This window comes from Salmo salar, chromosome ssa24, assembly GCF_905237065.1.
Source record: "Salmo salar chromosome ssa24, Ssal_v3.1, whole genome shotgun sequence".
In the NCBI taxonomy this organism is placed as follows: Eukaryota; Metazoa; Chordata; class Actinopteri; order Salmoniformes; family Salmonidae; genus Salmo; species Salmo salar.
The window spans coordinates 11,734,946-11,752,260 of record NC_059465.1 but is presented as its reverse complement, the minus strand read 5'-3'; the positions used below and the strand labels follow the sequence as shown (position 1 = coordinate 11,752,260).

Genomic DNA, 17,315 nt, shown 5'->3' with positions numbered 1-17,315 from the left:
AAAGACGGCGCTCATTAACGAGAATATCGTAAATTGTCTAATTTTCCATTCATAGGTAGTTTTGAAGATAGATTTGTAGGCGAACAGCTGCTAAACAGGTGTTCATTACACTTGTTCTCTACTTCAATAACAAATGCATAGAGATGCCGAGCGTGCTGGCAAGGTAAAAAAAAATCTGTCGTTCTGCCCCTGAACAAGGCAGTTAACCCACTCTTCCTAGGCCATCATTGACAATAAGAATTTGTTCTTAATTGACTTGCCTAGTTAAATAAAGGTAACATAAAAATAAATAGTCTGGCGGCGTTAGTATTAGTGCATCAGCATACCTCTCCAGAGGAAAAAGCTGTTGTGATGTGGTCCAGGTAAGCAGGGCCAGGGGAGTGAATGGGGAGAGGAGGTTAACAGGGGAACGAGAAGGCCAGCATTCACAATGCCACATGAAATGACCAACCACTGACTGCTCTAAAAGGATTCAGCTGCATTCCTCCTGCTTCCCAACTCGGCATTTAATGGATATATAAACCCACCACCACCATCCATTCCAGTCGGGATTTATTATATATAAGCCCCCTGTGTGGTAGGATGAGGAGAGGGGAGAGTGTAAGGGCTCAGGCGGAGACTTGGAGTGGCACTTGAGTTCACTTTGTGGCCCAGGAAATGGTACTGCTCTTTTTGAAGTTGGTGAGGAAAGAAATGTGTGTGTGTCGGCCGCTGCTGCCTGGCCCAGGGTTGCTTACACAGTTCTGGGTCTGGCACACACTTCTGTGGATTGGTGCTGCTCGTGGCCTGGCCACCCTACTGCAATCGAGGCAGGGGCCAGCTGTTCATCTCTATCAGCACACAAACACCCACTCTCTAGACACAGCCGTACACCCACTCTCTAGACACAGCCGTACACCCACTCTCTAGACACAGCCGTACACCCACTCTCTAGACACAGCCGTACACCCACTGTCTAGACACAGCCGTACACCCACTGTCTAGACACAGCCGTACACCCACTGTCTAGACACAGCCGTACACCCACTCTCTAGACACAGCCGTACACCCACTGTCTAGACACAGCCGTACACCCACTGTCTAGACACAGCCGTACACCCACTGTCTAGACACAGCCGTACACCCACTCTCTAGACACAGCCGTACACCCACTGTCTAGACACAGCCGTACACCCACTGTCTAGACACAGCCGTACACCCACTGTCTAGACACAGCCGTACACCCACTGTCTAGACACAGCCGTACACCCACTCTCTAGACACAGCCGTACACCCACTCTCTAGACACAGCCGTACACCCACTCTCTAGACACAGCCGTACACCCACTGATTAGACACAGCCGTACACCCACTGTCTAGACACAGCCGTACACCCACTGTCTAGACACAGCCGTACACCCACTGTCTAGACACAGCCGTACACCCACTGTCTAGACACAGCCGTACACCCACTGTCTAGACACAGCCGTACACCCACTGTCTAGACACAGCCGTACACACTCCTACATGCAGGCATATGAGCAGACACGTGGCCCCCTGCCTGTCACTGGCTATTCTACTTATTTACATGACCTATCTCCTCCTGTAACGGCCCTTCATCCCCCTCCACTACCAACCACCCATCTCACTCACACACACACACACACACACACACACACACACACACACACACACACACACACACACACACACACACACACACACACACAGTTCCATAACTCCCCTACCAGCTGCCGTGGCCACCGCCTCCACTCTCCTGGACTCTGTCATCTCTACTCAGCAATTAGCCTGTGACGCATGTGACAGCAGTAGGAGAGTTACAGCCCAGCCCCACTGCATGGCTAGTATGTATGTTAGTCCCAAATCACCCCTCTCTCGCTCGCTCGCTATTGAATGGCAGGAGGGAGGGAGAGAGAGGTGTAATGGGCAGCTCTAAGTGAATGGGCCTGTTAGAGCAGCATGTCGGCAGTAGCCCGCACCCAGGAAATTGAATTAGCCGCCCAGGGCCCTGGGAGGGAGGAAAATACTGGTCCGCCTCCCATTTCCCCCGGCCCTTTCCCTGGCCTGGCCTGCCTCGGCTTGGCTTTCATTACCATCCATTACCTTGGGATTTGATTACGGAGGTTGAGGGAGGCCAGGCCAGGGAGGCTTCAGGTTCTTAAGGGGAAACGGGGAAAGAGAGTGAAAAAACAGATTACTTTAGAATTGGCACTGTGTTGGAGGTACAGGCCCACATGAAGTGATGTGAAAGAGCGGGAGTCGGTGCCCCAAGACTTATTTAAGATCCTCTTCAAAGAGGTAGTAGGGTTTCAGATGTTTTGGGAAGATTGAAGACTCCACTGACCTGCCTTTAGAGGAAGCTTGTTGCACAATTGGGGTGCCAGGACAGAGAATAGCTTTGATTGGGCTGAGTGGGAGCTTCCCTTCCGTAGAGGTGGGAGGTCCAAGAGACAAGAGGTTGGCGGAACAGAGTGCTCGGGTTGGGATGTAGGGTTTGGGCATAGCCTGAAGGTAAGGAGGGGCAGTTCCCCTTGCTCCTCCTATATGACAGTAGTTGAGGTCTCCTGCTTGTTGATTGGTCACTAATTGTCCACACTATACAGTAGCAGTAGATTGCATGGTACTCCCAGTCTGGACTATCAAAGATGGTGGATTGTACCGTTAGTGTACCAAACATTAACAAGACGTCCTAATATTTTTTCCCCGCCTCAGACATTTTACATTTTAGTAATTTAGCAGACGCTCTTATCCAGAGCGACTTACAGTAGTGAATTGCATACATTTCATACAATTTATTTTCCATACTCAGAACAGCCTCAATTCGTCGGGGCGTGGACTCTACAAGGTGTCGAAAGCGTTCCACAGGGAGGCTGGCCCATGTTGACTCCAATGCTTTCCACAGTTGTGTCGAGCTGGCTGGATTCTTGATGCACACGGGGAACTGTTGAGTTTGGAAAACCCAGCGGTGTTGCAGTTCTTGACACAAAACTACCATACCCCGTTCGAAGGCTCTTAAATCGTTTGTCTTGCCCATTCACCCTCTGAATGCCACGCGTACACAATCTGTCTCGATGCTTAATAACCCTTCTTTAACCTGTCTCCTGCCCTTCATCTACGTGGCTTTAACAAGTGATATCAATAAGAGATCATAGCTTTCACCAGGTCAGTCTGTCATGGAAAGAGCATGTTAATGTTATGTACACTCAGTGCATGTTGGCTATGGGTGGCTGCTGGCTGCTGGCTGCTTGTTGACCATTACTTGATGTCAACTCATTTGTCACCAATTGTCCATATTTTAGCAATTGATTTCACTGTTCCTGCTAATGTTGACTCTACCAGTGATGTCTGTAGACTACCTTTGGCTGCTTGTTGACTCCTTGTTCACCGCCTGTTTACTGCTGGTTGTCAGAGCCAATGGAGTGACGCTAATGTTCCAGTGTTGATGATCAACTCAACAGTCCCCCAGGCAGCAGCTCAGTCCTCCAGGCAGCTCCTTCTCAGAGTGCCAGTCGGTCGCCATCCGCCTCCTCTCCTTTTGCCACGGCTGCCACCACATCTCGGGTTGTTCATGCCCGAGTGCCACAATAACACGCCAATGAAACGAGTCAAACCAACCTCTAGCAATACGACCTGGCTGTTCCCTTAATGCCACATAGAGAGCTCAGTTCTGCCTCTCAGGTAAGCTATGGCCCATGTTACCGGAGTGCTAAGGCCTTCACTGACTAATGGCCTTGCACTGTGGACGCCATTTTCAGCTGTAAGTACAGATGTACTTATTGTTGTCGGAGGGAGGTAATGGTTTTCTCAAATCATAAATTAACCACACGAGCGAGACTGGAGGTATTTTTAGATTTGGGACCTCCAAGGTTTTTATAGTGTGCGGTCAGCATGATATGACGGCGGAAATATTGACCAGGCAGAAACCGCGCATAAGTCTGTGTGTATAAGATTTAGCTAAACTCTTTAGCTCCCGGCTGTTATTCTTCTCCCTAAGAAATCAATACTTTGTGAAATAAGATGAAACAGTTTATCTTCTTACTATTCCTCCCTCACTGGGCCTTGTCTGGGGGTAGAGGGGAGCTACAGTTCATAAAAACAAAGACGGGTGTAGGGCACTGTATGTGGACTTTGAAGTCGATTCTGTAGTATTTAGTTTTCCACAAACCGGAGGTCTTCCCCTGGTACATCCATTTATGTCAAATCCCTCCTGATTCTATCTCTATTGCAGCTGTTGCCAGGCTCCATGCCGGCTCTAAACCTGTTCTCACCGTGTGTGTGTGTGTGTGTGTGTGTGTGTGTGTGTGTGTGTGTGTGTGTGTGTGTGTGTGTGTGTGTGTGTGTGTGTGTCCCTCGCCTCCCATTCCTCCCTCTCTCTGAGATTACAGGATTCTCAGGCTCAGTGATTGAATTATGCTCAGTGTGAGACACAGCTATCTCTCTCCTCACTGTGAGAGAAACTAAGACTTTGCTCTCGCTGTGTGTTTTACATGTTACTGGTAAATGGTTTCATTTTGCCTGAACGACTGTTCCCTCAGACGTGAAAGGAATCGACGAATGACCGTTTTTCCTTTCTCCATCCATTTCTCTCCCTGTGCTCCTCTCCCGATTTCCCCCCCCTCCCTCCCTCGCCCTAGGGACCCTGTGGAACCTGTCTTCCTATGAGCCTCTGAAGATGGTGATTATAAACCACGGGCTGCAGACTATGACCAACGAGGTCATCATCCCCCACTCAGGCTGGGAGCACGAGCCCAACGAGGACTCCAAGCCCCGCGACGCAGAGTGGACCACCGTCTTCAAGAACACCTCCGGTTGTCTGAGGTAATAGCTTGCGTGAGGCCTGCTACCCACGCTCCTCTTAAAGGTACTTCCTGCCATAGGAAAAAGTGAAGCAGACCAGAAGATGGTTAGTATGACCCAGCAGCAGGCACAATGGTACAATGCATATGGACCTGCCGGGCCACCACTCGCGCTCCAGCACTTCAACCACAGAGGCTATTCTCTGAATGAGAGAGGGAGCTAAAAGACCTTTTCAACCAGCGTATCTGATATTGAAAGGACAGCGATCGATGGTCTCTGCTGCTGTGGCTATTAGCGGTGCTATGAACAGAACCCTGTACAGGCAGAACCAGAGACCTTAGAGGTCGTCCGAGCAACCTGATGCTTGATTAGTACTTCCGTTGGCTTACCGCAACGGTTCCAACTCCCGTGACGACATTAGCCCTTTCAAATACGCATCCCCTTCTCCCTGATCTTAATAAAGGTTGTGAGGGGATGGAGGGATCGGGTTGGGTGGATTGGGACTGGATTCAATTAGGGTGTAGATGTATACCAATCAGGTGACAGGTTGGTGAGGAAGCCTTGTTTTCCTCTCAGTTCACGGCAACATTCTCCTCATTGTGTTGCAGCTGTGGATTATTGCCTCCATAGGGTATGGCTTGAGTCTTCTCTCAAAGGGGAACACATGATCCAACTGTGAGTTCATCTGGAGAAAGTAGTTAGCTAGTCCAGTCTCTAGCAACTGTCACTCAAGACTACTGTCCTTCTCTGTTCAGCTGTCTTACTGACTGACCTTGTAGGGAAAGTGTTCAAAGAGGAAGCCAGAGGCTGAGCCTGAGGGGGAGTAGTATAGCCACAGATAATGACTTCTGTCTACTGCTGTGCGTCTCCCTCCCCCCCCGACACACACACACACTGGAGATAAGTCTATAGATAGTCTGAGTGAAGCCAAAGGTCCACCAGGAGATAGTGGTTCTAATAAAGATGGAGAAGCTTCCATGTCTTTGTATTGGCCGTTTACATATTGGCTGTGACTCTCTACTAGTGTCCGTTTTGCCAGTTTGACTTTGTTTTTAAAGCGTGTGAGGTTAATGTCAGACAATGTTGGCGACTAGATGGTAGTTCCGTCTCCTGACGTGACTTGGACCTTGTGTTATGGCAGTACGTCACCCTACAGAGACACAACAGATATGTGTGGGTTATCCTCTGTCCCAGCGATATGCTGCCTGCATCCCGCCCAGCCCCAGCCTGTCTGACCCACAGTCCCTAATCCACTGCAGCTCAGCAGTCACTGTGGTCTGTTCATCAGGATCCAACCCAACACTGTCTTCCAATCCCATCACCCTCCCAACACCCCGCCAAACCCCTGCTGTTTTGGTCTGTAACACGTTCCAGATTAACGTTCTTGGGTTTGGCTTGTTTGGTACTCTCCCTCTCTCTCGCCATCTCTCTTTCTCTCTCTTGCTCTCTCACACGCACACACTCTCTTGATATCAGGATGTATTTTATTTTGCTTGGTGACCTGGGTAAGGAAGTAGACGGAGGCTGAGGGTTTGATCCGGCTGGCTGTCCTTAGATTACACTACTTCCTCCCTAGAGAAGCTGCTGCCTCCTCCTGCCCCATTTCACTTTAATCAATGTAATCAAGTTTAACTCTCATCTGGCCAGAAGCACATTACAGTGGCTCCATCCCAAATGGTACCCTGTTCCCCAAAGGACCCAAAGGGCTCTGGTCAAAATGTAGTGCACTATATAGGAATAGGGTGCCATTTGCGACAGAGCCTATGCCAGTGGTTCTGACAGGGGGAGGGGTATTGTATAGTAGTAGAGGTGACTGCTGCTGAGTTAGAGGTCTGATGTAGCTGGATGTGGATGCCCTCTGGTGAAGTTGGCAGCTGATTGCTCCTCCCCATGGGTCTGTGTGTGTGTGTGTGAGTTCACTGTGTGTCTCACCCATCCCACAGGGTCATACAGGGCACCTTGTACTAGCCACGTATTACATCTCTCTATCCCCAGGTCTCTTTCTCTCTCTCTCTCTCTCTCTCTCTCTCCTCCCCCTCTCTCTACGTTACCTGCTGCTGAGTGTGTCTCCATGGTGACGTAAACCAGCGACACACTGTTCGCTGGCCAGAGGCAGATTTGAGATCTGCTGATGTATGGGACATTGAGTTTACTCATGCCTTGACAGAGCAGCACGTTTTCTGTATCGGTCACTATAACCGCTACCGCTTTTTGGCATCGTTTCCTTCTGGAAGGATTTTTATTTATTGATTTTATTTAACTGACTTGCCTAGTTAAATAAAGGTTAAGAACAAATTCTTATTTACAATGGCGGCCTACCCCGGCCAAACCCTAACCCGGACAACGCTGGGCCAATTGTGCGCCGCCCTATGGGACTCCCAATCCCGGCCGGTTGTGATACAGCCTGGAATCGAACCAGGGTCTGTAGTGACGCCTCTAACACTGATATGCAGTGCCTGAGATCGATGCGCCACTCGTGAGCCCTCAAAGGATGAGCATGTCCATATTCCTGCACTGTCAAATAAGGTGTGTGTGTGTGTGTGTGTGTGTGTGTGTGTGTGTGTGAGAAAGTCCTTTAAGCTGTGTCCTTTCTACCAGGCCTAGCATTGACCTTGTGACGACGGACATGGTGGGGTCTTCATCAGTGAGGCGGTCTCATTTTAACCCTCTCCCAGAGGACAGCCTATTGTCCCTTTATGGCCACATGTCACAATTACTGACCTCTCAGCCTAGCTAGTTGATATACATCCACACAATGGACACAGACACACACGCCCTCCGTCACATCCACTGATTGACATTGAAACACACACACACACACACACACACATTGACACCCACAACCGATGTACTTTCTAGAAAAAGGCAAAATAAAACACCTGCCAATAAAAACACTATTCCCGCTTTGTATGTCTGCCCAAGCACACACACACCTGCCTGTCAAATCCATCCCTGTTGGATGCTCCTTGGTGTCCTTTCTGGGTGGAAGTGATTCCTCTGGGCCAGAAGAGGGATGTGAGGTTTTAATTATATTCATTTATTTAGAATTGTATTTGTCACATGCACCAAATACAACGGGTATAGACTTTACCGTGAAATGCTTACTTACGAGCATTTTACCAACATTGCAGAGTTAAAAAGTAAGACATTTAGCATATAAAAGGAGCACCGTTACCTAGTCAATGTGCAGGGGTATGCAGTAGTTGAGATATGTACATGTAGGTAGGGGGATCAAAGTGACTAGACAATCAAGATAGATAATTAACAGAGTAGCAGCAGCGTATGTGGAGTGTGTGTGTGTGGTGTCACTGTGTGTCAGTGTGTGGGTAGATTCCAGTGAGTGTGCGTAGTCGGTGCACAAAAGGGTCAATGTAAATAGTCCTGGTCGCCATTTGGTTAACTGTTCAGCAGTATTATGGATTTGGGTAGAAGCTGTTAAGGAGCCTTTTGGTCCCAGACTTGGTGCTCCACTACCGCTTGCCATGCGGTAGCAGAGTGAACAGTCTATGGCTTGGGTGGCTGGGGTCTTTTGACAATTGTTTGGTCCTTTCTCTGACACCGCCTGGTATAGAGGTCATGGATGGCAGGGAGCACGCCCCCAGTCATATACTGGGCCGTTTGCGTCAAATCAAAGCTTATTGGTCGCGTACACAGATTTGCAGATGTTATTGCAGGTGCAACTAAATACTTGTTTCTAGCTTCAACAGTTCAGTAATAATACCTCACGATACAAAACTGTGTGTATGGAAAGTATATGACTAGAAAAGGTGTGTACAGCAGTAGTTATATAGGATGAGTCATGACTAGAATACAGTATATACATATAAAATGGGTAAAAATGTATGTAACAATTATTAGTGACCAGTGTTCAGTGACTCTATGTACATAGGGCAAAGCAGTCTAAGGTTCAGGGCTGGCTAGTGGTGACTTTTTAACAGTCTGATGTCGTCTCCTCTAAATGGTAGCGGGGCGAACAGGCCGTGGCTCGGGTGGCTAGAAGTCCTTGACAATCTTCTTGGCCTTCCTGTGACACCGGGTGATGACGATGGCAGGCAGTGTGCCCCCGGTGACGCGTTGGGCTGACCGCACCACCCTTTGGAGAGCCCTGTGCTTGCGAATGGTGCAATCTATCCACGGTTTTTGGTTTGGATAACTTGTAATTGCCACAGTGGGAACAACATCCTCTATGCACTTCCTGACGAACCCTGTCACCGAGTCAGTGTATATTTCGGTACTATTCTCAGAGGCGACCCGGAACATTTACCAGTCCGCGTGATCAAAACAATCTTGACGCATAGATTCCAATTGGTCAGACTAAGGTTGAATAGTCAGAACCGGGTTACTGGGATTTCCCGCCCAAACTCTCACCATTTTCCCAGGAAAGTAACTGTGAGATTATTTCTATTAACAGCATGACGTAAAATGGAACTGTTAAATTTGATGCAATTTCTAAATCTGGCTTCTCTACAGGCCACGGCCAGAACTCTCTGATATCTGCATAATCAATCATCAACTCTCAGGGTGAGAACAGACAGTGCATCGCATGTGTCATCTCATCATACTAACTTTGTTTCTTGTGAAAGGTAGGACTACGTTTGCTGCCATATCTGTCGGCGCCATTTTACTTGAAGCTCTTGACCCGTTCCACTACAGTCCCGTCGATGTTTTATGACTTGGGAATAGAGTCCCATATGGTCTGCGGTGTCTGCCTCTCTGTGCCATAGATTAGTTTTAATTAGCCCAAAGTGTATAATAGCCCAGGCTTTACCTGAGATGAATGGAGTCTGTCCCAGAGACTGGCAGACTGACTGACTTCCTGTGTGTGTGTAGGTGTGTGAGAGAGCGGCTGTGTGTATGCACATTTCTGTTTGCAAGTGTGCGCGCTGGTGCATATATCACCTTTGATTGTGTGCACATTTAAGTGTGTGTGTCGCTCTGGCTGTCCCCCTCAACCCCTTTGCAGCGGTGACAGGCATCCTCCTACTAGACTAGCTGGGTGGATTGGTAATGGGATTATATGGCCCAGAAAGAAAACGCTCTTAAATGAAGTCCCCAGCGAGCCTAGCAGCTCGTGCTCTCACCCTCCACAACTAAAGTCTCTGTAAAGACATGCGCGGAGCCACTTGGCAGGCCTATGCAGCCGGTTATTTACTACACAGGTCTGTTTGGGAGTGCGGAATGGTGGATTGCAAGCCTGTGTACTATTGCATCTTTGGCGGGTCCTAGTGGAATGATTATTTCCCTGTCTGCTTAGCTGTTACACTGTTGATTCACTGTCGTCAGATTCAGGTGTTTACTTTTTATCTGTTGAAGTCAGCTGTGTCTGATCGTAATCTCCTCAGCTTCTAGAGCATGGGCACTGGGCAGTGCTATCTCTGTGCACGGGAGATTGGAGCCCTCTGTCTCTGTGAAATATATTCAACCACTCATGGAGGAAATTGGAAGTGAAATGAAAAGCGATTTTAAATGCTGTTTATTAACACAACCGACGGACGCCTTTTTTTTTCTGCTTCTGACCAGGGTGTGTCTGTGTTCCACAGGAACGTGAGTTCGGACGGGGCCGAGGCGAGGCGCAGGCTGAGGGAGTGTGAGGGGCTGGTGGACGCTCTGCTCCACGCCCTGCAGTCAGCTGTGGGGAAAAAAGACATGGACAACAAGGTGAGCTGCCAGCTCCAAACACATCCCCATATGCATCATTCTACCTGTATATTATTATAGCAGTATTTTGTGTAGTCGTTGGAGACATTTGATACCACCAATGCTGATTTGCGTTCTGTTTTGCTTGTCTCCAGTGGGTCTCTTTATGTAGTTTGGAAGCGAGTAAACAGTCCCATTTCATATCATATTCTGAGAACAGTCTGTGCAGGTTGAGCTGACGCCTCTCTGTCCCCGCCTCCTCCAGTCTGTGGAGAACTGTGTGTGTATCATGAGGAACCTGTCCTACCACGTTCACAAGGAGATCCCAGGGGCCGAGAAGTTCACCGACCCATCAGCGCTGCAGGCCCCGGGCTCTGTGGGCCCTCAGAGGAAGAAGAAGGACGACGCAGGCTGCTTCGGAGGGAAGAAGGCCAAAGGTGAAAGGCAGGGACGACACAGAGGGAGACTAGACTGGAGAGACATGGGCCCAGTCCCAAAACTAGACTCTTCGCAGAGGACAAAAGAAGACAGAAACCCAGTATACTATAGTAAAAATGGGCCCTGTCAGTTTGAATAGGTTACTGTATGTATCCAGGCCTATGCTAACAGGATTTCAGCTCTTTAGAGCTCTATTTACCTCGTACCCTTCAGCCCAGAGCTATTTCCCCCTTGCAGACAGTTATTTAGTAAAGGCTACCCTCTGGTTCTAGACAGAGATGTAATTAGTGTAGGCTACCTCTCGATCACTGACTAATGGCTGAACAACAAGCAGAGGTCCCTCTCCCACAACAAATAATGACAGCAATGAATCACTTAGTCAATGAAGTGAGACCCAATCTCACTGACCCCTCACAGTCCGGAGGGGGGTGCTACTGATTTAGAGGCCAAGAAGCACTGGGGCGTGTGTGTGTGTGTGTGTGTGTGTGTGTGTGTTTACAGATTGAATATTATAGATGGCAATCGCAGACGAATTAGCCAGTCTGCTGCTATTGTACACAGCAGTTAATGTGGTGTGTTTAGTCTTCACAGGCCCTGGAGGTGTACTTTGAAGGAAAGATGGCCTACATTAAAAACGCTTAACACGCCCGTCCAAAAACAGTGTGAGTGCGGGGAGGGGAGTCAGATCTTGCAGGAGAGTCGTTTAGACAACACCGTCTCTCCCAGCAATTTTTTATCCAAGTTAAATTGTCTAAATTACCCCCCCCCCTCTGAATCCTGACACTTGCCATTACACCCATTATCATGAAGAGACGCTTCAGGCCCAGCGTTTTTTTACCCGATGCAAAATGGTTGCTTTCTGCATTTCTCTTTTTGTTTTTGATGCCTATATTCCTATGCTGGTGTGTGTGTGTGTGTGTGTGTGTGTGTGTGTGTGTGTGTGTGTGTGGCTGGCTTAGTGCCTTGAGTGGCAGTGACTGTCCCTCTCTCTCCTTGTGTGTGCTGCTGCAGTGTGATCATACACACACACTTTCTCTAATGAGCCGAGTTCACTGACACCACAGCCTCTTAACACTGTCCCAGGAGAGTCACCTATGGAGTGCTAATGGGTTTTATTCTCCACTTGTCACCGTTCTGCCCTAAGTACTTGTTTCTTACCTTCTATTCTCCCACTCTCTCTTGCCATCTCTTTCTTTCTCCCTCCCTTGTGTTCTCTCTTTCTCTGTGTCTCAGCCTTCCCCGCTCTCTTTTCCCTTTTCCCCTCTGAACTTTATAGCCCCAAGTTGACTTTAAACTGAATTTGTTTTTATTATGTCACCTCTAATCAACACAACCTATTTTATCATTTACTCTTCTCTTCTCCCTGCTTGTGTTTTTTGGCATTGCTGCTGCTTCCTTGGCTAACTATAGAGGAGTGGTTTAATCAAGGTGAGTGTCCTCATGTCCTGTCTCACTATCTCACCCCACCCCTTATAGCTACTGTAACATTAGTCGTTTGGCTCTCCTCCAAAGCTGAAAAGTTTCACGACTTCACTTGTTTGCCCTCTTAAGTTGCTGTAGCCTTGCTGGAGTTCTCACTCCTTCATCCTACCACACAGCATCGTAGTGTTAGTAATTCAAACCTAGCCTAATCACCAGGAGTAGAGGTAGGGGAGACCAGGGAAGACTGCTCAGTTTGGGTAGTGAAAAGGAACCTGGGCTTTAGTTTTTAGCCATGTCCCCTCCGTGTTGACGATATGGATGGAGAGACGTTCATTAGCTGGCAATTCTGTAGTCACACTGCTCAATGACCCTCCCTGCCTTATTAAAGGAGGGTTCCCCACTAGGCTGCTACTAGACATGTGTGGTGATGGTGTGTGTACTCTCATGTCTGTCCATCTGTGTTTGAATGTGTGTGTGCGGTATACGCACACTCATACTGTGTGTCTTGTCCATCTGCGTGTCCATCTGTGTGTGTGGTCCTGCAGTGGTCTCAGGGACATTTGTCAATTAACTCTGTCTGGTGTAGTGGATGGTAAACATAGTTTACCCACTTTTTTTGTGGAGGTGACAGTTGACCCACCTTTGCAGAAAAATGCATTGAAAGTATAGTGAGCGTTACTTTATCCCCCCGTGACCATCGATGGGAGTTGACCACTACGCCACTGGTCTGGTTGTCTGTTTGACATCGACCTCTGTTCTCTCTCCAATCTCTATCCAGGCAGGAAAAACGGAGAGAATGACAAAAGCTACGACACGCTGGATCTCCCAAAACGCACAGAACCCACAAAAGGTAGGCTTGTTCTGTCAATGAGGTTCCCTTATTACAGCTTCGACCGGTCACTCCTGTTCCCGCTCACTGAAAAGGAGAATATCCCAAATATTTGCAAGTGTGTGCACGAGCATCAATCACCTTTTTGAGTGTGTTTATGCGTGTGTGTGTGTGTGTGTGTGTGTTTGTGTGTCACTCTGCAGGTCACGTTGTTATTTAGAGAGAAGTGACGGTTGAAATCGACTCCCCAAATTAGCCTTGTTTTGACAAAAATGCTCCCAGGAAAAGAAAACACAGCTTTGTTGGCAGAGATCACAGGCATCAGGCCTTTTGTAAAAGGCTCCCAAACATTTGAGCTGATCTGATTTGGAATCAGTTCCTTTACATGGGAGATGAAAAACAGCAGTGAATGAAGTTCTGAAACCCCAACAGTGTCACTATTGAACTGAATGATACCCAGTAGCCCTTTTTCTGAACCACACACCACAAGGGAACCTATAATCCAAGGTGCCTTGAGAAATGTTATTTTACTTATAAAGGAATGCAACAGTATTATAGTAAGTTCCAACTAGATACAAGGGACAGTCCCCTCCTGTTTCAGCAGTGTTGGAACACTGTTGACGGGTGCGAATGGCTGGTTCAGGCAGGCAGACAGCTATTACCCAGCAGCAGGTTGGAATTTGATTTGATGGTGGGTAGTGGAAGCAAGCGGGTCACCCTGGGCCTGTGCGGTAAAGTATTTCTGTCAGCCGTGAGTCTTCTCCAGCCTCTCCAACCCCCTCTACGGTTAACGATACAGAACCTGAGAGGACCAACACACAAGGGATTGTTGCAGTACTCTTCTCCCCTTAGCTGAGCTAGTACTTTACTCCTATAGGCCTACTTTAAGAGTCAGCACATGTTCTAATGTCTAATCTCAATGATTTACTTGTAACATAAGAGACCCTACTTCCACTGCTTATTTCTAATACACTTGAGGAATGTTATGCCACTATGAGGCGGTTTGCTGTACCTCTACCGTTTTGATAGAATATATATAGGTTTATCATTGTACTGTTCCTTCTATTGATCGAATGAGCAGAAACGTTTCCACCTGCACCCTTTTCTCGTCTTTCTGAAGAATAAACATTCCAATTGGCTGCTGCAGTCCAACATTGGCATGCAGGATGCCACAACAAATCTCTTTGTGCTTTGTTTGTGTGTGTGTGTGCGTCTCTTTTATCTCGTGCCTCCTTTTATGGTGTGTGCGTGCGTCTGCCAGCATATAGTAGGGGTGTGTTTGTCTGCATATAGCAGTTGAGAGAAATACTGTATATTTATGTGTGTGTTGTGGGTTATGCGATATTCACACATCAGCGCCTTCATCAAGGTCTAATGGCATCCGCTCAAAGTCAATAGCATTTCCTGTATGGCTGCAATTAGCCACATTAGCTAGTCAAAGTGTGTCTCATTAAACTAGATTACAATTAATTGCGGTGCTTTAAGGTGGTAAGCCGATTCTGCCTCCTTTTTATCGCTCTAAAGTAAAGTAAAGCAGATGAGCTGGGAGGAGGGTAATTAGCATATTCCACAGGCTGCGCTTACTGGAAGCGCTACGCAACACTGGCTGCACTAGAAGCAGTGTTTGGCTAGCTGCAATGTGGTAAGGTTTCAATGGCACACAATTAGAAGTAATCCTCTTGACTTGCATCTTGACTTCTGAGAATCTGAGATCAATAAAAACCACCTTGTCTTGATTCCATCAATAGCCTAGGTGTGTGGAGACAAATTGTACACGAAACAAAAATCTAAACGCAACATGTAAAGTGTTGGTCCCATGTTTCATGAGCTGAAATAAAATATTTTGACTCCTACGCACCTGGAACAGACACTTTTCAGTACTAAGGGCAAACAGCCTCTGTTTCTGAAATAAAAGATCCCAGATGTTTCTCATATGTCCCGAAAGCTTATATCTCTCAAATGTTGTGCACAAATGTGTTTACATCCCTGTTAGTGAGCATGTCTCCTTTGCCAAGATAATCCATCCACCTGACAGGTGTGGCATATCAAGAAGCTGATTAAACCGCATGATCATTACACAGGTGCACCTTGTGCTGGGGACAATAAAATACCTCTCTATAATGTGCAGTTTCTGTCACACAATACAATGCCACAGATGTCTGAAGTTTTGTGGGAGCGTGCAATTGGCATGCTGACTGCAGGAATGTTCTCTGTTGCCAGAGAGTTGAATCGCCTCCGACGTCGTTTTAGAGAATTTGGCAGTATGTCCAAGCAGCCTAACAACCGCAGACCATGTGTGTTGGCGAGCAGTTTGCTGTCAACTTTGTAAACAGAGTGCCCCACGGTAGTGGTGGTGTTATGGTATGGGCAGGCATAAGCTACGGACAATGAACACAATTGCATTTTATCGATGGCAATTTGAATGCACAGATACCGTGACAAGATCCTGAGGCCCATTGTTGTGCCATTCATCTGCCGCCATCACCTCATGTTTCAGCATGACAATGCACACCCCCATGACGCAAGGATCGATACACAATTCCAGAAGCTGAAAATGTTCTTTCATGGCCTGTATACTCACCAGACATGTCACCCATTGAGCATGTTTGGGATGCTCTGGAACGACGTGTACGACAGCGTGTTCCAGTTCCAGCCAATATCCAGTAACTTCGCACAACCATTGAAGAGGAGTGGGACAAGATTCCACAGGCCACAATAAACAGCCTGATAAACTCAATGAAAAGGAGAAGTCTCATGGTGTGGTCACACCAGATACTGACTGGTTTTCTGACCCACGCCCTACTTCTTTTTAAGCTGTCTGTGACCATCAGGTGCATATCTGTATTCCCAGTCATGTGAAATCCATAGATTAGGTCCTAATGAATTTATTTCAATTGACTGATTTCTTATGAACTCTAACTCAGTAAAATCATTGAAATTGTTGCATTTATATTTTTGTTCACTATACAATATGAGGAGGAAATTATAGTCCAACAAAAGCTTTCCACTTTCGCTGACTCACCCAATGATGCATAGCTCACTCGCCGGCGATGGACGATTTACTCTCGCGCCAAAAGCCCATCTCTTGTTTTACTTTGTAAAACAATGTTCATAGCCTGCAGTCAGATTAGTGTTATCTTTTAAGCAGGAGCTATTTGTTTTTCAACCCCGATTGTTTTTGAAATATTGCGAAAGGCTTGTTCTGGCTTCATGCTGTTAACTGATAGATTTGCCACGTGTTCCCGGGCTATATGCCTTGTGATTGGGCTACGTTAACACGATCCACAGCTAGGCAAATTGTTTTAAAGAAGCTATTGGTCCTATGTGGCAGGCTCATGTCTAGCAGAGGGAGGGAGATGGATCATAGAATGTGAATCTCATTCTAGTTCTGAGACGGTGACAGGCGCGCTTCTCTCTCACCACAGCAACGGCCCTTCATGGTCTCAAACAGGCTATAATGTTGTTCAAACTGTAAGCACGAGCCGGCCCAACACTAACTAATTCTTTACAATATCAGGGCGCGGGCTCAAAATCTACGTTTCCACGTTACGTTTTTAGGAGGATGGATAATTAATGAGGCAGCAACTGGAATGAACTCGGATCGCCTTTATTTGAATGTTTACATTGCAAACAGTGTTTGAAAAGACGACATGCTTGTAAAGGTTCTGGATCCGGCCAAATAGGTTCCGGAAACGGAACAGTCCAAAACGAAGAGGTGCCGGCTCAAATTAACCACTGGTTAAAACGATTTGTGTTTGAGAGCTCAAATGTTTACCTGTACATATACATGATGTAAATGTGGTGTGGTAAAGTGTATACATACCTATGGTGAGTATGTTAAACATGAATTATTGCTCAACTGGATGAATCATTTTGTAGTATAAAAGTAGGATTGCAGCTGTAGTCTACCCATGATTTGTTCACAGGATTTGTTCCACAGGCCACAATCAACAGCCTGATAAACTCAATGAGTTGTTTATCTATGATAATCCTGTATACTGTGGTTGTACATTTAGCTACAGTTTGTCTATGTTAATGTCCCTGTTTGTAGAGAATTTGGGAGCTATTCTCCTCAAATGCACTGGCAGAGGGAGAGATTTGTGGGAGATTACATGTGTAGTCCAGCCTTGATCTGTTGTCCAATAGAGGTCACAGACCCTCCGCATCACTTACCAACAGGCTGCAGTCTATG

At 47.2% G+C, this 17,315-nt stretch overlaps 1 protein-coding gene across 23 annotated transcripts in view; it reads left to right on the top strand.

The window, feature by feature from the left end:
* Positions 1-17,315, top strand: part of arvcfb (ARVCF delta catenin family member b) — a 250,535-nt gene that overhangs the window by 198,523 nt on the left and 34,697 nt on the right. For 21 of the 23 annotated variants that reach the window (XM_014170900.2, XM_014170903.2, XM_014170897.2 and 18 more), the window contains 5 exons: positions 4,635-4,818; positions 10,338-10,455; positions 10,700-10,871; positions 12,283-12,300; positions 13,073-13,144. In XM_014170900.2, coding sequence (XP_014026375.2) covers positions 4,635-4,818; positions 10,338-10,455; positions 10,700-10,871; positions 12,283-12,300; positions 13,073-13,144 — 564 coding nt within the window. The remainder of the gene's footprint in view (positions 1-4,634; positions 4,819-10,337; positions 10,456-10,699; positions 10,872-12,282; positions 12,301-13,072; positions 13,145-17,315) is intronic. The other 2 variants (XM_014170899.2, XM_014170909.2) reach the window with 1 other exon arrangement.